Consider the following 23,817-nt stretch of genomic DNA (forward strand, 5'->3'; position numbering starts at 1 on the left):
AAGTTTTTCTGCAGGTTTATATGAGTTTGTTATAACTTCGAAGAAAGCACTTAAAGTCTGGACTGGACCCAACTCATCACAACAACATTATCTCTTGATCACTGACCGCCCCCCTCCCCCCCTACTTAACAAAGGCTATCTATGATATATGACCCCAACAAGAGCACACTTTACAAACTATACAAAGGTGTGTGTTGATTGTGTGAGGTTGTAACTTTGTGAACGGGCTTGCGTCTGGTTACAGTAACTGTGCACCTGTCTTTTGTGTGCCATTTAGCATATGAATGCCTCTTGCTTGGAACAAGTCACCTCAGTCTCCAAAATTAGCCCGGAAAGAACCCCAGGCCATGTAATCATCACAGACGCTTGTCTGTGCTACGTTTTTTTAGTTGCAAGGTGGATTGACTTAAGGTTGCAAAACGACCATGTCTTTTCTGGACACTTGAAGAGTTGACAACCAGCACCGGCAGCACAAGTTTGCGAAATTGCTCACCTGCGATGTGAAGACTGCAACTACGCAACATCACACCTCATTGAATGCTTATGTTGTATATGGTCATCGTTTGTGTTTGGGCATTTGCTGTGTGTAGCAGGACTGTCTCAGCGGCTTACGGTATGGAGGAACAGAACTTTGTGCATTGATATCTTCAGCAATCATCTGTCAACTGGGTGCAATCTGGCCTGGACTGCTCTGGTCAATCTTTCTTTAGTTTAACTTAAGTTATTGAAGAACCAGTGCAAATCTTGAAGGGAGAAGTACTACGTACTTCTAGTGGTGGAGAGAACAAGCTACAGGTACATATGGACACGGTTATGGATTTCTGAAGATGGCCACCTTGGAATTTGTGTACAACAACCGAGCCTCTGATAGACTGTGAACATCCCTGCACCAGCTAAGGAAGGGCTGTTACAGTACCGATGTCATCGTGGCATAAGTGCAACAGGTTCCTATGACCAGCACTAAACTCCTGACTTGAGTTACTCAGAATTACAACAATTCTAAGGGCTTTCATTTTGCTGACAACTCCTTTTGATAAGCAAGGAAAGTTTAACCCTCGCGTGATGGGGAACAACAGATGATAAACCCGATTGTGACTGTGAGGACTTAGAAGTGTGTGAGGGTGAGCAACTTCAAAAGGTGCACCTTTTTATGGAGACATTCAGACTATCATCATTGGCTTCTATTATAAGGATCCAGAGGATTTGCCATCTGCCTTCAGTGGTCTGAGGCATTAATTATAACTAAATGTACATGAGATCATAATAATATCAACTTTCATTTTTGAAACTTAAAGAATTCCCAAAAGACAAAGACATTTGGTGCAGATCTTCTTTCACAAGCTTCAGTATCCTGACTGATTTATGCATGCCAGATGGCACTTTTCTTCTGTGGTTTGATCCACAACCTCTTTGATGCATTCCTACAAAATGTACATGTATGCAACGTGAGGCAGTGAAAACAGTCCATATGAAAGGCTGACCCGTCCATGTGTTCCTGGCACCAACATGCGTCACCAGCAGCCCAGTTTCTCAACCAGGCTTCAAATATGGGAGTGCAAATGTGGGTTGACGTCGGGAGTGTGACAGGCAGCCAGGATCCACCGGCTTAAAATATACATCATATGACTGGACATTTGGGGCATGTGCTTATGTTTTGTTTTGTTTCCAAATCATTAAACCGTTGGGGTTGGACCATGCAGTAACTCGAAAGCAGATTTCTGAATCTGACAGACTAGAATCTTTCAGTTACAATGACTGCCAGCCTATGCTGTTTCCCCGTGTTTCAAATTGCTAAGAAGAACAAAGTCGCTCCTTTGAATGACCATCCACTTGACAGGATACTCAGTGATGATGAGACTTTTGAGGTATGTTTCGTAACATAGTGCTTGTTTTTAGGGCATTTACAATTTGCATATTTGATCCTAGACTAGAGGTGTGGCGCTTTTTCTAATAACGATTCATTTTATACGACAGTATTAAAGATCGTAATAAACTGGACAGGTATGAAAATATTACAGATAATTTTTTTTCATATCATAGTGTACTATGGTTCAGTTTCACTTTCAGTTTTAATTAGTAAATTTGCAAAGTTTTGGGTATTAGGAATATAAAATGCTTTTATATTCTCCTGTATCTACTTGGACCAACACTAAGATAGCTGCAGGTGAAAGTCTTTTGTTGAAACCTTAGTATGCATATGGCTACATGTACATACACCTTTTATATGTGTGTCATGGAGCTTTTATCTGTATGTCAGAAATCAGAATTTCCTTTGTCACACATACCTTGTATATATTTGTGACACATACATGCTTTTCCCTTAAAACTTGCAATTTAGCAATATTTCAACTAAAACTATATACATATACATGTGTGTGTGTAATTTTCTACCATCCTGTCTTTTAGAGCAGAAGAAATGTCAGAGTTTGTATCCCTAGTTACCATCAGTGAAAGGGCTCTCAGCCATCCATGCAGTTACTTTTAAATTTGTGTAATCAACTGTCAATCAGGCCATTTTATATGCTCATTTACGTTCTGCACAAGCAGACTAAAAGCTTAATTGCTGTTATTATTGTTTGTGTGCCTTTGTTATTGTGTGTTGTGGGGGTATAATCTACCTGTAGAACAAGTCGGCTTAACAAGATCTGGTAACGTTTTCTGTGCAGGAAGACTTTATTTGTGATTGCTTTCACTGACCTGCTGTGTTGGGTTAATATTAATATTGTCTGTAACTCCAACTTCCAAGCAGAAGTTAGGCTCCAGCTGGTAGACAAAAGAAAACCTGAGAAAATGTAAAGCCTGAAAAAAAGCTAAGAATAACATCAAAAACATGCCAGAGCCTAACCTCAACTTGGAGAGTAAAAACATTGTACAGTCCTGCATAAGAGATAATTCAAGTTAAACACTGTTAGCAGGGCATATTGCTTTCCTGGCCAACAAGATTAATTTTGTTTTGCACGGGTCTGGCAGCCAGGCTAGATAGATCTATGACCTCAATAACATTTCCCTCCATTTAATGGTATGAAACCAAAGATATTATAAAAGCAAAGGGGTTGTTCACTTTTCTTATTCTTGGCTTACACCTTTTTTAAGTTTCAGGGATCAAAGAACTATTTTTGTATTTTGATCCACCTCTTCTTTTGTGTGTTGGATAACATACTTGTAAATTTTGAAAACTCACTAATCTAGATGATTTTATTTTACATCTTCAGGTGAAGACAGCCAAACAGCAGCCATGGAAGGCGCCGGAGTTCTTCCGAGGGGCGATTCTTCCGCAGGGGAGGATGTTAGCTCACCAGGCCAGCATGCCCCGCCTGCCTGTGCCCGCCCTGTCACAGACACTGGAGAAGTATCTCAGGGCTGTACGCCCACTGTTAGATGATGAGGAGTTCCAGCACACAACAAAGGTGAGTAGGATATGATACATGTACTAGTAGGTACTAGTACCACTTGCCAGTCATATACCGATGTGGTCACCCTACATGAACTTTTGGGGCCACCCTGTCACAGACACTAGAGAAGAACCTCTGGGCTGTATGTCTGCTGTAAGATGATGAGGAGTTCCAGCATAGCACAAAAGTTGTTTATTTCTACTTTGTCCCACCGTTGTGCAGTCTGGTTATCAAACAAAAAAATGACATCTTTTTCCGCAAACTTTACCTGAACCAAAAAATGCAACTCATACAAACAGACTTGAATATACGGCATTATACGCACATGTGTGTACGAGCCCTAAACAAAAATGTGTATTTCTGAAAATAAAGCCACCAGAATAGCAAATTGTATGCACTATGCACTGTAGTATTCACAGTCAAGCCAGGGCTTGAAATACTGGGTGCATGTGCACCTGTGTGCACCCAAAATTGGAGCTGTGCACCTAATTTTTAACTGGGGGTGCACCCGTGCACCTAGATATTTTTGTAGGCTTTAGGGTAGAGGTACTATTGTACACTGGTATACAAAACATTCTTGGAATTCAAGTATCTGAAAAAAGTAACCTTTGTTGTACTTTGTTTGATGCATGACTACTTTGAAGTTAGCTATAGAATTACAGATTGAAGTTCTTAAGAGCGTTAAACTTAAACATGTTTTGCTGACATTCAGCTTTATTCTACGTGGTGCACCCAAAATTCTTTCTGTGCACCTAATATTCTTTTGGTTGGTTGCACCAGCGCACCTATTTCCAAAAATGAATTTCGAGCGCTGCAAGCACAATAATCATGTACATGTGCTTCTTCTGTGTTCCAGTTAGTAGAGGAGTTTGGGAAGCCAGGAGGACTTGGAGACAGTCTGCAGGCCAAACTTCAGATGAGGGCATTGGAAAGACAAAGTTGGGTGAGTTGTTTTGTAGTTCATCTTGTTTGTTTGTTCGTTTGTTGACAGCCTTCTATGCCTTGATTGACAGATAGGGCAGCAAGTTGCCACCTTGTTTCAGCAGCAGCGTAAATTTTCACAAAGGGGGGGGGGGGGTGCTAGCTCTTCCCCTAGTTTATCTTGTTAACTGTTTGAATATTTCCCAAAACTCAACGGCCATTTTTATGTTTATGTTGTCTTCAAACTGCAGCATTCATCTATTTACATATCTTGCGGGTGGTCCCTTTAGTTAACTGAGTAACTGATTTCCAAGGGTGCCCTTACAAAATCATAACAAACTAGAGTTCCACGACCTCATATCTTCGCCAAATAATATGAATTGTACCGACAGATGCAAGTACCAAATTACCGCCATTTACCAATATGGCATTACATAGCCGTTTTTTTCAACGACCATTCAATTTAAGTCTTTATTTGCTTAAACAATATCTATCAATGTTCCCCTCTTTCTCAGTGGCTTGATATGCTACATGTCTGAAAGTCCTCTCATGGAATGTCAATGACAGTTAGACATCCAGGTAATAAGAATTTTTCTGATTTATCTATTCGGCTGTAGATAAGTACAGCCAGGGCTACCCAAAGGCTAAGGCTATTACGGGTTAGCCCTAGTAACTGAACAATATGCATACCTTGATACAAGCCTTCACAAAGACTAAAATACGACTTAAATGCATATAAACGCGCACAAACATAGAACTCGGCGGATTTAAAAAAAATTCATTAATCATGCAAATTAGGTCCTGTTTGGCATAATTATCATCTTTCGTCAATCATCAGATTCACTTTTAAATCTAGCTATCTTCATACCAACCATAACAGATACATTTTATAGTCCTTTCTTTTCAATTGCCCAGCTAGTAAGCTAGCTGTTGACCTATATTCAGGACGCCAGCTGTTGACCTAGATTCTGGACGGCAGATGTGTACTATCACCTGCCGCTACTATGGTGCAGCAGTACTATACATTTTCCTCAATGATTACGTAAAGTAGGTCATGATCTGCATAATGAGCATATCATTATGTTGATCATCACCTAAGGTACATATATACCAAATACAAGAATAATCCATCAATCACTGCTTGAGTTATTCTCCTCAAAAGTTACAAACAAATAGGCCCACTGCAGTTTAAGGCGAGCTGCAAGGGGGCCCAAACTTACATCACTTACTCCCTGCCCCAAGATCTATCTACCACTCAAAAATCATAACCATAGCAGCTGCAAAAAATTTGACCACAAACTTTAAGCAGATTAATAAACTTTCCTCATTTATTATACAAATTAGCTCCTGGTTTTCATAATATGAATTTGATTAGGTAAAACATTACCTAAGCTATTTACATGCCAAAAACCATGACGATCCGTCAACCCCTTCTTTAGTTATTCGCCCCCAAAGGTTTCAACAAAAACGCCAACTGTAGGTCCACAAAATCCGCTAGGGGGCCCAAACTTACACCACTCATTCCCTGTTCCAGACTCTATGTATTACTGAAAAATCATGAGCCTGGCACCTCCAGAAAATTCGACCTCAAACTTGAAAACTCAGCTGCAGTACCTATAATATCCGCTAGGAGGCCCATTATCGAACTTGACCTTCCTCTTTGACACTACTACCTACCCACTAAATATCATGCACAATCGTCAACAGCACCTTGAGTTATGCTGGCGACATACAAATCACACAAATACAAAGCCCGCTGCAGTACTGCAGGAAAGCGCCAGATGGATAATTTTCAAACTTGACCTTCGTTCCTACAACCGCTTCTGATCTACGAAAAATCATGAAGATCCATCAACGTTTCCGTCACTTTTTTTTCCTACATACAAACACAAAAACACGCAAAGTCCGCTGCAGTACTGATGGAATACGCCAGGTGAATGGTTTTCGAACTTGACCTTCCTTTGCACAACCACTACCCACCTACCAAAAATCATAAAGATTCATTGAAGCTTTCTTGAGTTATACTCCTGACATACATACAGACCCACCCAACAGATTTTTCAACCGAAAACATAATCTTCCCCGAGTACAAGTACTCGGCGAAGATAATCAGGATACGAAAAAGGATGACTTAACATAAACTGATCATATTTCTGACATGTCCATAGCTTGCTGACTGGTGGCTCCACACGGCATACCTGGACTTCCGCATGCCGGTGGTCCTGCACGTGAGCCCTGGCATCGTTTGTCCGCCACAGAACTTCAACGGGCAGGAGGGACAGCTGAAGTAAGTCAATGGTAGATCTTGTACAGAAAATATAGTAACATACTAATAAGATTTATATTATCATTTTACCATTGTCGCTTGAGATGGAAGGATGCCTATTACATGTACATGTAGGTTATGAGAATAATGACACAATGATATCATGTTTATTGCACGAGAATGAATACACAATCATGTATATCCTATCCCAGTGCAATTCTCTTTGGTAGACACTATTTTATTGTCCCTCAATAGCGCAGGACTGCTTTTATGTATGGTTATTTAACTGCTACTGTTTTTTTTCAATGCTGGGCATTTATACAATCTACAGTAACTGATCTTCCATTTTGTAGGTTTGCTGCCAAAATGGTTGCTGGTCTTCTGGATTACAAAGTCCAAATAGACAAGTAAGTAACTTCATGAATTCCTTTCCAGTGTTGTTTAGTTATTTGTATTGTGATGTAACATCTACCTAACATAATTCCACCACCCTGAAAAATACGTAGAAACAGATCTCCAACCCACCTTCCCCCAGTATAATGCTCCTGTATATCTAAACTGTGCATACCTTGGGATTGCTGTACTAGAGATCTCTCAAACCACCTGTTTTTCAAAGTGGTGGATTTATGTCACCCGGCAGATTAATGTTAATGGAGGTTATAATTTATGATCTGTGTGCACACATTTTACATCCAATCACACAACCTTTCCTCACTCCACTAAGGTGTAAAAATAGGTACCTGCCTTTGGCTGGAAAGGTAAAAGACTGTGGCAGGAGAGGGTTGGACTCTCCCTTCCAGTACCTTGCCCTAGGCACAGTGGCTATCAACCCACTGCTTCTCTGGCCTCAAAAGGTCTATGGGACTCCTTTTACCTTTTTTTAATTTAATGATTTATTTATGATCTGTGTGCACACTTTTTACAGCCAATCAGTGCCCATTGACAAGCTCGGGAAGAACTCCCTATGTATGGACCAGTACTACAAACTGTTCTCTGCCTGTCGGATTCCGGGGGAACGGCGCGACCAGGTCGTGGTGTACGGACCTGGCAGCAACGTCAGGCCCAGACACATCGTGGTGGCACACAACAACAAGGTCAGTATCAATCAATCAATTGTTTTGTTGATAAAAAGGCACTGCAGCCAAAGGCTGAATTGTGCCTTCTGTACATTAAGTACATTTGTATATTGCGCTTGGATTACACACAAGACATTACACATCTAAAAGTATTCACAATATGTCAAATCATCATCATCATCATCATCGTCATGGTTGTCACACATCAGTTTTTACAATTATGATTGTATTGAAAAGGTTTTCACAGAGGACATTGTATGTCTTCACCATGCAGCAATTTCGGATTTCTAGAAAGGAAAACTTTGTGTAGCTAACCATTTTAATACACCCTACACCTTTCTCCACAGTTCTTTGCTGTAGACATGTATGATGAGAACTGGAAGCCCCTGAGCCAGGACCTGATCCATGCGCAGCTGCAGAAGGTGGTGTACTACTCCAGATACCCCAGTGAACCTGTTGGCATCCTCACCTCAGAGAACAGGAACACCTGGGGAAAGATCTATAAGCTGTTGAAGAAAGGTATTTTCAAAATTTCCAACCCTAGAAATTTTCCTAAAGACCCAATTACACAACTCTCACAACCCTCTCAAAACTTTGCTCCAGAACACTCCTCAACCAAGGTTGGCGCTGGGTTGGCAGTAGCCTGGAATCTATCCTATTGTAGCTCCAGTTCACATCCAGGCAGAATGTGACTCTGATTTTTCAAAATTTACAGTCCGTTGGCACAGACAGCTTTTAAAGACTAGTAGGCGACCTCGCTAGTTACAATGTAACTTCCAACCACAGATAGCCTTGTTCATAACTTAAACTCCCAACCAAGGTTTGGAGAAGGTCGGGAGGACATGGTTGGTTATCTGTGACAGGAGCTTAACTCCCAACCATGGACTGGGGAAGGTTAGGTTTGTCTGTGTAATATGTGTGTGTGTGTGTGTGTGTGTGTGTGTGTGTGTGTGTGTGTGTGTGTGTGTGTGTGTGTGTGTCGATTTGTGTTTCCACAATTTGGGGTCAGCAATAACTAAAGATGCTCTGGATGGATTGTGACAATATCTGGTACTTGTTGGGGAGACAATGGTCAAGATCGATTTTGGGCCCCCCTGGTTTATGACCTTGTTGTTGTTTTTTGTTTAGACAAATCAAACAAAGCGTCCCTGGATGCCATCAACAAGAGTATCTTCATGCTGTGCCTGGATCAGGAGGTGCCTAGAGGGGATCACAGGAAGTCCAGCATTGCTCACCAGCTCATGCACGGGGGAGGGAGCGAACTGAACAGTGGGAACAGGTGGTTCGACAAAACACTGCAGGTATGTTTGACACAGTTTAATCTTTATCACATTGAAGTGGCCATTTGGCATCCAATTCTCTATTGGTTACAGAGTTATGCAGCAGGGAGAAGGTTAAACACTGTTACAGTAGAGAATGGGATGGGTTGGTTGGTGGAAATGTTGGTGTGTGTTTTTTTTACGTCAGTTGTTTGTGTGAAGTTTTCCTTTGGTCTGTACCTTTTTTGATACATCAACTTTTTGATCCAACGTATTTTGACCTCAGTGTCATGGTACAAGTTATTCCCCGATTTCATAGCCACTTCAGTTATCTTTTCTTTACCGTGGTTAAGAGGTCTTTGTATGGACCAACGTTCTGTTTTACTGTTTCCATACTTTATCATTTCATCATCAAAGCACATGTACAAAACTTATACAGTAGTAAAATAAAGACCAGTCCATTCCCTGAATGTTCATGAATTTAGTTCGATGAATAGATACAGGATATGAATTTGAAGAAAGAGTTGTTCAACATGATAACCGTATGTGTTCTTCTCCAGTTTACTGTGGGGACAGACGGAGCTATAGGCCTGACATATGAACATTCCCCTGCTGAAGGTCCGCCCATCATCGCCCTGTTAGACCACATGATGGACTACTGGTGAGTGGCGACTAGCCTGACTTTCCTTTGGTTTGTTTTGTTCTTGTTTTTAATATGTATCAAGTCAGATTACTGTTTACAAGTCAAACAAGAAAGTTGAACTTTATTGAAAATTTATGGATATAATGCATGGCAAATTGCTTAACAGTTCACTCATGATCTCTCGCTGAGTTCTATACAGTAAGCCCTATATCTGCTCTATTTTAAAACAGTTAATCGGAACTACATGAAAAGTAGGATTAGAATGCACTGGAGATATTTTGTACATTAAACATATGTGTCTGACATGATGCAGTCTATTTTGCAACATGACATTGCCCTACCTAAGCAAGTCTGTACATGAACTTAATTCTAAATATCAAAAGTAACATAGTCTTTTATGTTTTCCTCTTCCCTGCAGCTCTCAGGCTCCAGAAGTACAGGAGACATCAGTGGAGCCTAAGGAGCCTGAAAGACTGCCCTTCACTACGAATGACAAGATACTGGAGGCGATCGACAATGCAAAGAGAGGCCTTGATGTGTATGTTTTTTTTATTGTTTTTTATTGGTCAGAAATAACCCGCAATGGCAGCCTTTCTAGCGCTGAATTGATGCAGGGTTTACAGGTTTCACATAATACACAAAATATACATATCTTATCCACGCTTGCATTATGTGGAATTGTCGCAAGGGTCTGGGCGGCTGCCATTTGGCGCAACCAGGTGACCTCAATACGACCTTCCCCAACCGAAGTCAAGTACCCATTTACACCTGGGTGGAGTGAGGAAAGTCGTGTAAAGTGCCTTTCCCAAGGGCAAAAGCTAGATCGGTGACATGACAGGATTCGAACTGGGGACCTCTTGCTTCTGAGCCGAACGTTCTGCTGTTGCGCCACACGACCCCATACATGTATTAATTCATATGAAAGACAAAAGGAGCCGAGGCTTACTCATGGTGTTGAGTCCCTAGCACTGATTTGGCTTTCATAGATGTATATGTACAGTCAAAGTACAGTATCAAAGAAGACCACTCAGGGGACGGATGAAATCTGGTCTATGATGACTTGTGGACAGATGGTCACCATAGACAGGATTCTTCTGCAAGTTGTATCTAACATTATCTAAGGAACCATCAAAAGTGGTCACAGTGGCATGAGGACTTTGTGTAGAGGTGGTTCCTTGACTACGTATGTATGTTCATGTCAAGCAATGCAAATACCATGTCTTGTGCACAATAAGGATATAAGTCTCATCACCGGACGTAATATATCTTTGGCACCAATGTGAATACGTAACTATAGTTTTTAAGGCACAGTCTATGTAAACGGCAGAACAATTCAGAGCTAGTATTGAACCCTGCCATCCTGTACCGTACAGTGTTCGATTGTGATTAATAAACCATTAGTATTACTGTTCAGTAGCAGTCTGGCTTTTCTAATAACATACTGTTTCATTTTGTACAGCCAAGTAAAGGATTTGCAACTGAAACCGGTGACCTTCCATGAATATGGAAAGGGCTTCCCCAAGTCACAGAAAATGAGTCCAGACAGCTACATCCAAATTGCCCTGCAGTTAGCCTACTACAAGTGAGTACAATTTACTCTTTTTAAGCAGAATTCTGTATGTGTGTAGAAATCATTTGTCTGATCTTATCAGTACATCAGTGTCCAATGACCTTAGGATGATCTGAGGATAATCACCGAGCATATCTATCGGTAGCAATGACAGTATCCAACTGGCAAAGCAGTATGATTGTAGAAATTAAGATATGAGAATGTTTACATAAGAGGAACGTAGTTTGGAAAAATGATTATTCTCTATGATACCTGTTTGGAGGGGCTTTTGCCTTTTGGATACTGCAAGGAGGTTATATATATAACTTCCTTGGATACTGTCATTGCCACCGATAGATCTGCTTGTAGATTACTTAGAAGGGACTGATTTGTTTGTTTTCTACATTTGTAGGTGTCAAACTTGTGGAAACACGTGTGTCACCTCTAAAAAGAGGATGAACTGAACTGAACTGAATTGTCAAACTTGCTAGATTCTTGATAGGAATCTGTATTTGTAAATTTTATAACACAAGAATAACACCAGCCTTGACCGCTTAACATGTATCCCTGCCCAGACTTTACAAGGTCCCCTGCGCGACGTACGAGAGTGGATCGACCCGTATGTTCCACCTGGGCAGAACGGACACCATCCGGTCAGCTTCTGTGGAGTCCCTGGAGTTCTGCAAAGCTATGGAAGACAGTCAAGTTCCTGTAAGTCAGCCTTTCTTCTGTTTTCTTCTGTATATTTGAGTGTTGTTCACACCTTTTGATTCACAAAAAATGATGTTTCCTGTAGTGTAATGATTTATTGCATCATGTGTTATGGGTAAAAAAATTGTTTTTGCTACTTTTGTAGTGTTGTTCACACCTTTTGATTCACAAATAATGACCTTTACCGTAGTGTAATGTGTTATGGGTAAACAATAATTATTATTTTTTTCTACTTTTCAGCCTGGAGAGAAAATTGCCCTCCTTAAAAGAGCTATCGATGGACATAAGAAATATGCTCAGGAGGTATGTACATGTGCTTTCACTGCTTATAAGATACACTACCCTGCCATGCACTCATTTAGAATTTTTTAGTAAAGGATACCTTTTCTTTTCCCATAAGTAATGCTAGGTGTGCAGTGTCTTGAGTAACTATATTTGACAGACAAACCATCAAAGTGTGAATTAATGGCACCTCGTTTCAATCACATATGAATATTTTATTCAATGAAAAGATGTTCCTGTCTAGGGAAGTCATGGCCATATCTTATATTTTTTTGTAGACCGTGAGTGGACAAGGCATCGACAGGCATCTGCTGGGGCTGAAACTGACAGCGATCGAGTCAGGGCTGAACGTGCCTGAGTTGTTCATGGACAGTGCTTATGAGCAGGCCTTACACTTCAAACTATCCACCAGCCAGGTACTGTAAATTCAGTTATTTTAGCAAACTTTTCGATTTTCGCAACATTTGAAATTCATGGCTGAAAGAATTCTGTAGTACAGTACGTAGTAATACAAATCACATATTCGCTGTGTCATAATTTTACAGTAATTATTTAAAGCTCACCCTGAAAAATGCCACTGCAAATATTTCAAGAGTTACAGTATGGCAAGTCAGTCATTTGTTCAGCTGAATGATTCCATGATTGTATAGTAGATCCACATTGGATTGTGGAGTAACTGATAGTGTCAGAGGGGCTACAATAGCCCTTTCTCTGATGCAATCTATGCTAAGGTTCTCTTTTAATGGTGTGCCTCTTACGCATCTTCATTTGCATAATTTAAAAAAAAAAGTTGTCATTCTTACAATACTATGATAACTATTCATAACCCGCTTATAATTTTGAACTTATATTTTCCAGGTTCCCTCCAAATATGACTCCTTTCTGTGTTTCGGCCCTGTCGTCCCCGATGGTTACGGGTTCTGCTACAACCCCAGGGAGGACCACCTCAACTTCTGCATCTCTGCCTTCAACAGCAGTCCAGAGACCGATGCAGACAAACTAGCAGATTCCCTCCACCAGAGTCTGCTAGACATGCGTGAGCTTCTGAGCACTCAAGCCAAACTGTAGAAGGGTTAATGTTGCGGTCATAGAAGTTTTAAGCAGGTTGTGACAGAACCAACTGCTGACAATGATCTAAGACAACATTTTTCGTAACAACACAGCTGAGTTTTGTAGGACACATTTACAGTTTGCCCAAAAAGGCTCTCAGTTTGCAACTGTACGACGTATGACACCAGACTCTAAGTTGCAACAACACTGTGTATGTCTCCAGTTTCTGACCAGCTGAGTGTTTGGATGGGTCAAGCTGAATTCTGTTGTATTTGTAGATAGTCTTACTTCTCCAATCCCTCCACACCATTGAAATAGCAAAAGTTACTGTGTGTCTTTTTTTACTGAATCAGTATGATGACAAAACAGCCTTCCAAGTGAACCAATTCACCTAGTACGTGATGTTGCATTGTATTGGTGGATTCAAATATGCTTAGCAAACATAGGGAAAGCAATTACTTTGTATAGGATAGCTATTGCTGAGACAGGTCTTATGTACATGTGCATGTATCATTTTAACTAGTGTATTTCAGTTGCTGCATGTGAAATTACTGAAAATATGTCTACATAAGTCCAGCTAGCACTGTGTGGTTGTTGAATGCAAATTTTGAAATATTGTCCTTGATAGTGATTTTGCAGTTTATTATGTTTTTATGTTGTTATCAATGGATCATAATTATCCCCAGGAAGTTTGGGGTTCTTAGCTTGAAAGTTGGATCATGGAAGTTTGACCAAATCTAGCCAACCAGCGAACAGTTGAATCTGAATGCTTACAAATACCAGTACATGTATATATTTCAGCCTTGTCTAGAAAAGGAATCTGACAATACATGTACATTAGTTTTTTTGTACATGTTTCGACTGGAGAATATCAAATAGTGATTTATGAGGAGTCTCTTAAGTGCTGAGCTAGTTGCAAAAGATAAACATGTTTTAATCAGATGGTAATATAGATTTGTTATTCGTACCTTTTTACATTGATTATTTTAGGCTACAGAGAAGACTTGTGTTACTAACTACTAAAAGACGTCTATGCCAGTGTTTATGTGCAATGATAAATGATATGCCCAGTAAACAATAGAGTTTGCATTAATCATGACATGTTCATCTTTGTGTACTGTTCTTTCTTGCAAAGACATGTACACATGTGAGCTGCTTTGTATTTTGCAAGGCAGCCATTGGAAAATATTTTTCATTCATCACTTTCTGTAAATTTTGGTGACATATCAGATGAAAGCTAATATTTCATAACCTGTTTAAACATGATATTTGTGTTTCATAATCTCTACATACCAACTGATAATTGTATGGCATACAGCATAGGAACATTGTTACTGGTAAACTATTACGCTGTTGGTTTGAGAAATTTTAAGTGCTCTCAACAAACTGTACAAAAGGATTTTAATGCTGCACTTAATGTATATGGCCTGTATGATTATGCAGTGAATCAATTAATTTATCAGAATTCAATAAAAAAACTATCAACGCTGACACTTTGAGAAGCAGTTATTTCACAGAATTGTTGTAACTCCTTGCAGTACCAGTGAAAACTGATAGGCGTACCTTTGCTACATTCTTGAACACCAGAGGATGAACTGAACTGATCACTGAACACCAGCCTTTGTATCATTTACGCCTTTACATGAATGTTGGCTGGTATGAATTTTTACCAAGATTAGAAATTTTAAGTAGTTTTACAGTTTCCAAGAAACGTCATTGAAACCTCTTTGATACATCCTTTGGTTTCGCTACGATTTTCCGCCCAACATCTGCTTGGAGATTGCGCTCCAACACGTACTCTGGGAACGAGATGGCGCGATGACGTCACGCGACCTTTCCCCTGTCAGTGAGAAGAAAATGGCGGTCCGCTTGAAAATGGCAAAGAACCGCCAAAGATTCGCAACTTTCCCGTGTATTTAAAAAGCTGTAATTGTTACCGAGCAAGCATCCTAGGCATGAAGTCAACTCTACGGTCATGTTTATGCAAGTCTTTGGACAGATAAGGTGGATTGATGTCTTCCTCGGACACTGCAAGGTAAAGGTTGAACATAGACTATAGCTTGATTTTCGAACTTTTTTTTACAACAGATAGGTTAGTTATCAATGTTATGAATTACAGATACTGAAATAGACAACTAACAGATACGCCCTTACGGTGGTTTAGCCTCCTTGAGTCGGTAGCAACAGCAGTTTAAGCTCAGTCTCGGTTTCCAGTGCGGAGAATTTGTCAACACTGGATTTCCAGAGGTCATTCTTGAGCAAATAATTTAATAATTATGTTATATATAGTCCGAGCACTGGGTTTCCAGTGCTGACAGGAGGGTTTCCAATCCTGAAGCTAAAAAAGTCTTAGCTCTGGAAATCTAGCATTGCCAATGGTGATGGCACTTCAGCACTGGGGGTCCAGTGTTGAGATTAAATTTAGGAATCCCTGACTTTTGTATATTTGCCGTACAGTGCTGTCTTTGGGCGTGGTGATCCTTTCTATGAACCTCCATCCCGGCCAACCCACTACCATCCCTCCGCACCCAGGAAACTGTCAAAACGGGAAAAGAAAGTAAGTTGAACCATGTCTGTAACTCTGTATGAACTATAAGTTATTCAAGATATCACCGCAAAAATAAAACCACCACGAACATTTCATGATTTATATAGTACACATAAATACAGTCAAACCTGGTCTGGCAATCACCTGGCGCAGACAACCACCTCCAGTCACAAGCTACATTAAAACAGTCCCGTCCATTTTTTACATACATGTAGTTACTAGCTATAGCAACCAACTTGCCAACCCTACCCTGTCACCAGCAATCAGTTTTCCTCTGTCCGGTGAATGGTTGCTGAATTCAGGTTTGACTGTATATGTTATGGGGGTTTTATTTTATTTTATTGGAATGGCGACTATACAATACACATGGACACATGGCTATTGCAGGTGTCGTGACCCACACATAAAACATTACAGAACACGCAGCAAAACAGATTGAATCGTTCTGGTTTCCAGATAACGCTGAGCCCCTCCAGGCTGCGTACAGAAGAGCGCCCGGTACAGACGGCCACAGATGAAGCGTTCCTCCGGTCCGCTCCCCAGTTCACCGTCCCCACCCACGACACCCCCAGTCCGCATTCCTCGCGGTTTGATGAGTCCTGGCCATCCAGCGAGCGTCCTTCATCTGTGATGACCCCAGAGTTGTCACAGCCCTCCCCTGAAAGTGATTACTCCTCCCAGCCGTACCAGCGAGTACGTCAGGTTCCAGCCCTGGAGCCGGTTAGAGGGAGAATGGAGAGACTACATGTACCTTCTGATAAAGCAGAGAAGAAAACAGAAGGAGGAGAATCTACCATTTCAAAGTAAGATTCTTATCATTGTAAGCTAAGCTATAAAAAAAGAAAGAGCAAGAAGGGTGCCTTGAGCACATTAAGCTAATGGCCTGGGGAAAGGGCTAGCAAGTAGCAACCCCTCCCTATAATAATATAAAAGATATACCCTGCTATTGCGTCTTCGCGATAGACTTGAATTTGAGTATCAACTTTGAAACAAGAGTGCATGTAGGAAGTGGTTTCAAACATTAAACCCCTACAAAATTTTCGACATTCACTTAGTGATTTACATTACGTGTACTTTGTATGAGTTGTTTCCTTAGATTCACATCTGAACCTCTGCTCTTACAGATATATAGATAGGTTTCGACACGGTCAGCCCCTGAGCCGAGAGGAGAGAGAGAAACGACAGAAAGCCGCCGCGGAGCGTGACTTCTGGTGGCTGTCTGCTTCCACCTCCCCATCTACACCTACCAGTGCATCCACTCCTACAGAGGACAGGGCTGTACCATTCAGGGACAGGGGGAGGACCAGGAGAGGAGAAAGTCCACAAAGACTGAGGGACAGGTCACTGTCACCGTCTACTCCTAAACAACCTCTGGTAAAAATCATTCTTAGGTTCTTTGTGACCTTGCTGTATCAAAGATGACTGTTTTAAAACTACAGTCAAACATGTACTAGTGATCACCTTTGTATAAGGACCCTCTGGCCATTGTGGCCACAATTTGGTTGTCCTAATGTCATATTTTGACTGTCCGAAGCATTAAGAATCCTGTCTATAGTGACTACATGTCATCTGTAACCAATTTCTTCAAGTCCCTTGAATGGTCGCTATAGACAGTTTTGATTGTGTCTTGATGAAGTACATTATGTAATGCTACTAGTAACTGCACATGAAAAAAATCTCAATGCAAGTATGAAAACTAAAGAATCCCATACATCTTCAATTTACTGATTCTTAAACATAGTGTAATACCTTTTCCACTTTTGAATCTATTCCTTAGACCTCCACCCCAACGTCTGTCCTGCTCTCCCCTATTGAGAAAGAGACAAGAGCTCTACAGGACAAGGCAGACAAGCTGATTGAAAGGAGGTAAAGACTTTAGATTATAAATCATGATATACATTGTATGACATTACATTTGATAATTACAACTCCTATTTGAGTTATAATGATGTTACCACCTTCGCATCTGACTGCCACTACAGGAATACATGTACTTTTTTAAAATTCATATAGATTGTTCTGTGTTTAGTCTTTTTGTATGATGTTCGTCTGTATTATGTTACTTTGGGTCAATGTACATGAATCAAATAATAAAAAAATTAATTGAACTCAAGTTCCAGTGCACTCAGTGAGCCAGCGGTCAGCTCAGATGGACTGGGTCATACCTCCACTTCATCTGTTCCAACAAGCCTGGATGAGCCAGCCTATAGACCTGCGTTTGGGCCAAGGTTTTATGGTATGGGTATGTAGTATGTTGTAGAGAATACTCTGCAATGAGTAGAAATAGGTTACAAGCATGTTATGTTTGTTGTGTGTTTCAGTTCGGTACTAAATCAACTTTGTAACTGAGACTAAGAGCCATCAAATTCTACAGTATTTCAATGGTACATCATCATTTACTACAGTTTTCATATTACCTTGTATATTGTAAATCTTGCAATATTCACTGTGGGTTTTTTTTGTAGTTTTTGAATGTCAGATATCAAATGTATCAATGTTTCCATTGTAATTTTTAAATATTGCTAATTGTGTTAACCTATGACATGCTTAGATAAGGAGGATATGCCAAAGGAGGCTCCACCAATCAGTGCCCAAGCTCATCTTCCTTCATCCCGTCACCATGGAGACGACATCCTGTACCAGTGGAGGCTGCGCAGGAGGATGGAGGAGGCGAGGAGGCAACCTGCAGCTGGTCCATGGACCGGAGCATCTCCCCCTGTCAGACTCAGCTCGGTACTGCAGGTATATCTCATTAATTCTATGTACTGAAAATGCATTTGAGTTCGAAAATGTTTTGTGATTTCGGTTTTTGCAGTGACCTCTTCTCTTGTAGGTCGCTTGCAGGTGGTTTCAGACTGTTTGTCGGTAAAGGCACCAGTGTTTCCTTACTGAAGCAGTAAGACAATAGCACTATAACAAACTGTACTGCAGGTATTTATTCATGGAAATAATAAGTCAGGGAATTACACCATATCATATCACAGATTTAGAAAAGTTGTCATTTTGCTCTTCATTCATTTATATGATTCATTTTCCTTCCCTTTTAAGTAAACACGCAGAAAAATTTTACCGATAAAAGATTGCTCTGGCCTGATCAGGTCAGTTCGGTAGGACATGCAGTTGCCCGATCGGCACTTTCATTTGCCCTGGGCAATTGGGCAAATGGACTTGTCTAAACATGAATGCAGTGATATTTCTTGATACTTGACTTGTGCCTGTACCCTATCAGAGAAATCCCATTCATTTGTTTAAATGTATATTTCTCTAGGATGGGGGTCAGACGACCCCACTCAGCGCCTTCAGACAAAGACTTGCAAAGTCCACTGGGATTGATATAGAGCAACCTGAGCACACCCAGGAAGCAGCAGCACCTAGACCTTCCCATGAAGCACCAGTGCCTTCCCAGCTTGCAACAGAACAGTCGTCCCAGACAGAGGTGCCAAAGCACTCTGTAGTGCCTTCCCGGGAAGAGACGACTCCTGCTCAAGTCAACACAAGAAGGCAAGATATGTCTCCTCCAAGAAGATTGGCAGACACGGTGCCCATTGCAAGCCCAAGTCTCCGAGGTGTGTCGAAGCAGCCGGTCGCAGAAAGTGGTGATGTCGTTCCTCACATGCATCTGGAGTGTGACATCATACCGTGTCCACATCCCGAGGTGCACGATCACGTGCCACCCAGAGACCGCAAGACGCGAAGGAAATCTCCCGAAAGAGAAAGAAGCAGGAGAGAGTTGTATGGAGAGGAAACGTCCACTACAGAAACAAAAGAGTCAAATCAAGACAGAGACCGCAAGACGCGAAGGAGGTCTCCCAAGAGAGAGAAAAGCAGAGAGAGGAGGAAAGAGTTGTATCGGGATGATAGGTCCACTTCAGAAACAAGAACAGACTCAGATCAAGACAAAAGAACAAGGAGACAAAGAGAAAAAGACTCTGAAGAGTCAGGCAGCCTGGATGAGATGTCACCAGAAGATTCCGAGGTGTATTTTGAACCAAGAGACGAGAGAAGAAAACAGAGAAGTTACAGAGAAACTGATAGGGAACAGAAAGGCAACAAAGAGAAATACAGACCAGAAAGAAGACAAGAATCCATGGATAGATCAGAGAGGGGAGGGGAGAGAAAACCGAGACAAAGAAGCCGTGAACCAAGAGAGAGGGAGAGAGGAGGAGCAAAGCAGGGGAGACCAGGACCACCGAGACACAGTAGTCCCAAGGTAGCTCAGTCACCTGTGAGGAGTGCCATTGGACAGGTGTGTATGAACCAAAAAAGGTGTTATTGTCACTCACTGTTCCAATATAGTTTTGCTATTGATACCACATTGTAGGTAAAGCCAAATAGTATAGATTTGAAAAATTATCAACAATCACCTCTTGTGTGTATGTTAGCTTGGCAAATTCTTCACTAGTTTGGGACTTACGTTTTCGTTTGATACATGTACTCCCAGATTTTGCTGACTTTTTTTACCCCTCTCAAAACTTTTGAACTGCCTTTTTAGTAATCTGTGGTTTTGTATATACTATTCAGCAAACAAAAAAAGTTTGTTATCTTGTGCAAATCTCAGGTGATTTCCCAGAGGTTGTTCACAACCCCACCGGGGACACCCCAGTCCAGTGTGGACAGCCTTCCCAGCACCCCTCCTCACCCTGTTCCTGTACATGCACACCAGGATCCCAGCAGGCAACTCCCACAGCAGCCACAGGGCATCGCTGTACATGGTAAGGGCGTTGCGTCGAAGATTTCAAAAGAAAATGTTTTTATACAATTAGAACTGTGTCTAAAGGACAGAGGAGACATTTTAAACAAATTCTTTTTAGTTTAAAGTCTGCGAGACTTGAATTGTCCCTATTAAAAAGTACAACAAACTAAAAAGAGATAAAAACAATTACCGTTGGCATCTAGCCAGCAAAATTTGGCAAACTAGACTGTATAAAATCAATGTCAAAGTTGTGGAAGACTCTAATGCATCATTTGTGACCCCTGGTATGTACAAATATTTCTTGACTTTCTTTGTGTCACAAGTGATTAGTTGTCACATCCATGGGACAATCATTTGGCCTCTGTAGCGGTTGACATACATGCAGGTCCTGGGCTCGAAATACTGAGTGCATACAATTTTTTTTGCAGCTAAAATTGGATCTTTGCACCTACAAAATGTAGATGACTGGGTGCACCTAGATATTTGTGTAGGCAGTAAGGTTTGTTAGTACCTTGAGGTTTTGCTGACATCCTACTTGATAAAATCGTGTTGTGCACCCAAAATATTTTGGCACTAAAATTTTTTGCTTCGATGCACCAGTGTAATTTTGAGCCCCGTATGTCCTCTGGGTATCATATGTGCATGCACAAGTCTACACCAGAGCCAGTGGTGAACTTTGGTATTTCCGTCCTCTCAGCCGATGATCTAGAGTCATCTGATGGGGAGGAATTCAGCGTTGACCCGCTGTTGGTGGCGCTCAGGCGACAGAGGGCACAATATGAGGAGCAACTCAGGTCTGACATTGTCTTCTGTAGCAATAAGAATCGATGAAAGAATGTCAAGGCACAGGGGAAGACGTTCCTAGAATTCTAATGAAATGTCTTAAAACTTTCTTCAGTTTTTAATCTTATTGTTAAATATATTAGCAGCCTCTGCTAAAATGGCTCTGAAGTAGATGATCTACTAAATATGAATCTCTACTAGTGGTGCGGATCGGTCCGGCCGGACCGGTTCCGGACTTGCAAAACGTTTAGGTTCAAGTCCAAAAAAACCTAAACGTCTGGAAACAAGTCCGGACTTGAAAAAAAATTCTCCCACTCATACACTCCTTTTTGTTTTAAACCATCTTAAACCTTCCTTAAATCGTGAAATTTGCACTAGAAAAATATTAAAACATTGCTGTTTGTGTTTATAACTGAACTTTTGTGTTAATTACTGACTGTATATAATTCCGTATATATAGTTTTCAAATTACATGTAAAATATCTGCCAATATGCAATTTTACATGTAACACGAAAAATTATTCCAAAATTATTGTTCAGGTCCGGACTTTCAAGTCCGGACCTGAACCTAAACCTCTGGACTCGAGTCCGAACCTAAACCTAAACTCGGGTTTAGATCCACACCACTAATCTCTACTATTCTCTAGGTCTAGATACATTAAATACATTTAAGTTTGTGGTAGTTGTATGTTCACGGTTTTGGCCAAAAGGTGGTTTTTGACTGGCTTTCCATCATGGGGCTGAAGCTGGTGTTTCCATTACTGTAGCAGTATGTGACTTTGGCACTATCTCACACTTAAAACAATTAGATTACCACAAACTTAAATGCATTTACAGTTATCTATTCAAAATGTCATGGAAACAGTCTTATTCTCTGCCTTGATGAAGAGGACAATGTACATGTATTACTAAGTACACTACACAATAGATACATCAGTCTTTTTAAAGGAGAGAAGACGGGTTGAACCTGAGATATTTTTGCTATCTGTGTGAATGATTGATGTTTTAACGTACCAGACTCTTAACCTCAGAAATTCACCCTCACCACAGGGTGCACTTTGTCAGCTTAGTTGGGGGTTAATAAGTGCACCCCACCATGACCCTTCACTATATTCCTGACACTAGAAGACTCTTGTCCCTGTCACTACAGGGTTATTGACAACTTACTGCTGAGAGGAGAAGACACCAGGGACCAGGAGTGACAACACAGGGTAGGCTTCTCACCGTGGAACAGACTATTGGGCAAGAAATGCTCCATGCATCATCTCGACAGCAAACGACAAGAACTGCAAGAGCAGACTCTAACGCAGACATCTTAAATCTGGCTTTACATAAAGATAAGGACCTGTCCATGGTTATTGGAAGATAACCAGCTCTGAAAACAAAAGCAGGACGGACATCAGAATTGATGCTTCCAGAGTTCTATATCATAAGTTCATCTAAAGGTAAAGTACCCCACAGCCAGAAAATGATAAAGCCATTTCTATGGAAATCAGAGTTTGGGCATGACAGCGAATTGATTGGAGGCAAGCTGTGTGTGCCCACGTGAAGTTATTTCCATCATGTTCAAGTTTGTCCTGAGGGGTAAGAAGTTCCTGGAAGCCGGCTGTGATGCAGTGCCGATGTCTTTACTGCCGCATGTTGAACGCAGGATGAAGACACTGCAGGCAAGATACGATGGAATCAGCGAGCCATCTTCGTCACAATAGCGGAACGGGTTCGTATCGAGGTCAAATCCCTGGAAGCAGGAACTTCAGTGCACTGATGATGGCCTCTTTTTTAACGAGTTAACTTGATTAAGAAGACGACACTACCACTGGAGGCAAAACATGGTATACTGTCTCCATCAATAACATCTAAAGAGTTGCCAAAAGGACAGAGGCCAATAGAATTGGAAGAGATAGTTACATTTATAATAGTATTAATACCTTCTACAAGGTGAAGAAAGCATGACATTATAGATTCAATTCTGAAACTCTAGTTTAGGATGTTATGAATTGTTACAAATAACAGTTTGTACTATAATTGATGTTCTAACTTCCTATTGTAAAGTTGTAAATTTTCATGTGATGCCGTTGAATATTTCTGCAAATAAAGGAGAAATATATTTTCATTGGGATGTAGCAACATGTGACAAGTATCTTCCTTCAGTGAATTAGTGGAGAAAATGGATCTTTGGTATAGAAATAGATTGATACAATTGAAAATTTATTTATTTAATAAATTTTACAGGTTTAGACTTATAGTTGTAAGCCCTGTTAAGCTGGAGGAATTCAAAGAGCCATCCACACTTTATTTCTGAATAACAAGCATTTATACTTTAGAAACCATTATACAGCGCTAGCCACCTGATTTGACATGATAAGGGGATGTCCCTGTGCTGGAGCTCAACTGGTAGCAGCCTCACAGTTGAGCTCCTGGTTCCAGTTAGTTGGTAACTTTGAGACCTGGTTAAATCCTGGGCAGTACATCTTGGTTGGGGCTGCACCTGTCTTTCTGAAGGGACGTAAAACAGGGGTTCCGTGTTCAAGGAGGTGCCTTGAGCATGTTAAAAGGGGAAGGTCCCTGTGAAAATATATCCTGCTACAGAAACAACAAGGAAAGTCTGACTTGCTTAAACCTATATACCACTAGGCATTACTAG

The 23,817-nt window shown here is 40.9% G+C and overlaps 2 protein-coding genes across 4 annotated transcripts; both read left to right on the forward strand.

Moving 5' to 3' along the window:
* Positions 1 to 1,023: 1,023 nt before the first annotated feature.
* Positions 1,024 to 14,640, forward strand: LOC136428811 (carnitine O-acetyltransferase-like). Its single transcript, XM_066418575.1, has 15 exons — positions 1,024 to 1,865; positions 3,213 to 3,407; positions 4,249 to 4,335; positions 6,482 to 6,600; positions 6,933 to 6,986; positions 7,505 to 7,673; positions 8,003 to 8,174; positions 8,784 to 8,956; positions 9,475 to 9,575; positions 9,976 to 10,095; positions 11,017 to 11,139; positions 11,682 to 11,817; positions 12,058 to 12,120; positions 12,378 to 12,515; positions 12,958 to 14,640. The coding sequence occupies exons 1-15, from the start codon at positions 1,752 to 1,754 to the stop codon at positions 13,165 to 13,167; spliced, it is 1,974 nt and encodes a 657-aa protein (XP_066274672.1). The 5' UTR covers positions 1,024 to 1,751; the 3' UTR covers positions 13,168 to 14,640.
* A 323-nt stretch (positions 14,641 to 14,963) lies between these two features.
* LOC136428795 (proline and serine-rich protein 3-like) lies at positions 14,964 to 23,296 on the forward strand. Of its 3 annotated transcripts, none has more exons than XM_066418549.1 (11): positions 14,964 to 15,184; positions 15,607 to 15,706; positions 16,154 to 16,500; positions 16,822 to 17,071; positions 17,475 to 17,563; positions 17,812 to 17,939; positions 18,249 to 18,430; positions 18,966 to 19,943; positions 20,256 to 20,409; positions 21,088 to 21,184; positions 22,324 to 23,296. In XM_066418549.1, the coding sequence occupies exons 1-11, from the start codon at positions 15,162 to 15,164 to the stop codon at positions 22,373 to 22,375; spliced, it is 2,400 nt and encodes a 799-aa protein (XP_066274646.1). In that variant the 5' UTR covers positions 14,964 to 15,161; the 3' UTR covers positions 22,376 to 23,296. The 3 variants fall into 3 exon arrangements, with proteins under 3 accessions (XP_066274646.1, XP_066274643.1, XP_066274644.1); XM_066418546.1 differs by having other exon boundaries at positions 14,965 to 15,184; positions 18,249 to 18,439; XM_066418547.1 differs by having other exon boundaries at positions 14,966 to 15,184; positions 17,812 to 17,933; positions 18,249 to 18,439.
* The last annotated feature ends 521 nt before the right edge of the window (positions 23,297 to 23,817 follow it).

Source organism: Branchiostoma lanceolatum, chromosome 2 (assembly GCF_035083965.1).
Source record: "Branchiostoma lanceolatum isolate klBraLanc5 chromosome 2, klBraLanc5.hap2, whole genome shotgun sequence".
Taxonomy (NCBI): domain Eukaryota; kingdom Metazoa; phylum Chordata; class Leptocardii; order Amphioxiformes; family Branchiostomatidae; genus Branchiostoma; species Branchiostoma lanceolatum.

What these genes read in the sequence shown, in the direction of transcription:
- LOC136428795 (XM_066418546.1), top strand. Translation starts at nt 15,162, where the DNA reads ATGTCTTCCTCGGACACTGCAAG. An exon ending in CTACTCCTAAACAACCTCTG is followed by an intron (nt 17,072 to 17,474) that starts GTAAAAATCATT and finishes TCTATTCCTTAG; the next exon opens with ACCTCCACCCCAACGTCTGT. An exon ending in GACTCAGCTCGGTACTGCAG is followed by an intron (nt 18,440 to 18,965) that starts GTATATCTCATT and finishes ATATTTCTCTAG; the next exon opens with GATGGGGGTCAGACGACCCC.
- LOC136428811 (XM_066418575.1), top strand. Translation starts at nt 1,752, where the DNA reads ATGACTGCCAGCCTATGCTGTTTCCCCGTGTTTCAAATTGCTAAGAAG. An exon ending in GTGATGATGAGACTTTTGAG is followed by an intron (nt 1,866 to 3,212) that starts GTATGTTTCGTA and finishes TTACATCTTCAG; the next exon opens with GTGAAGACAGCCAAACAGCA. An exon ending in ATAAGAAATATGCTCAGGAG is followed by an intron (nt 12,121 to 12,377) that starts GTATGTACATGT and finishes ATTTTTTTGTAG; the next exon opens with ACCGTGAGTGGACAAGGCAT.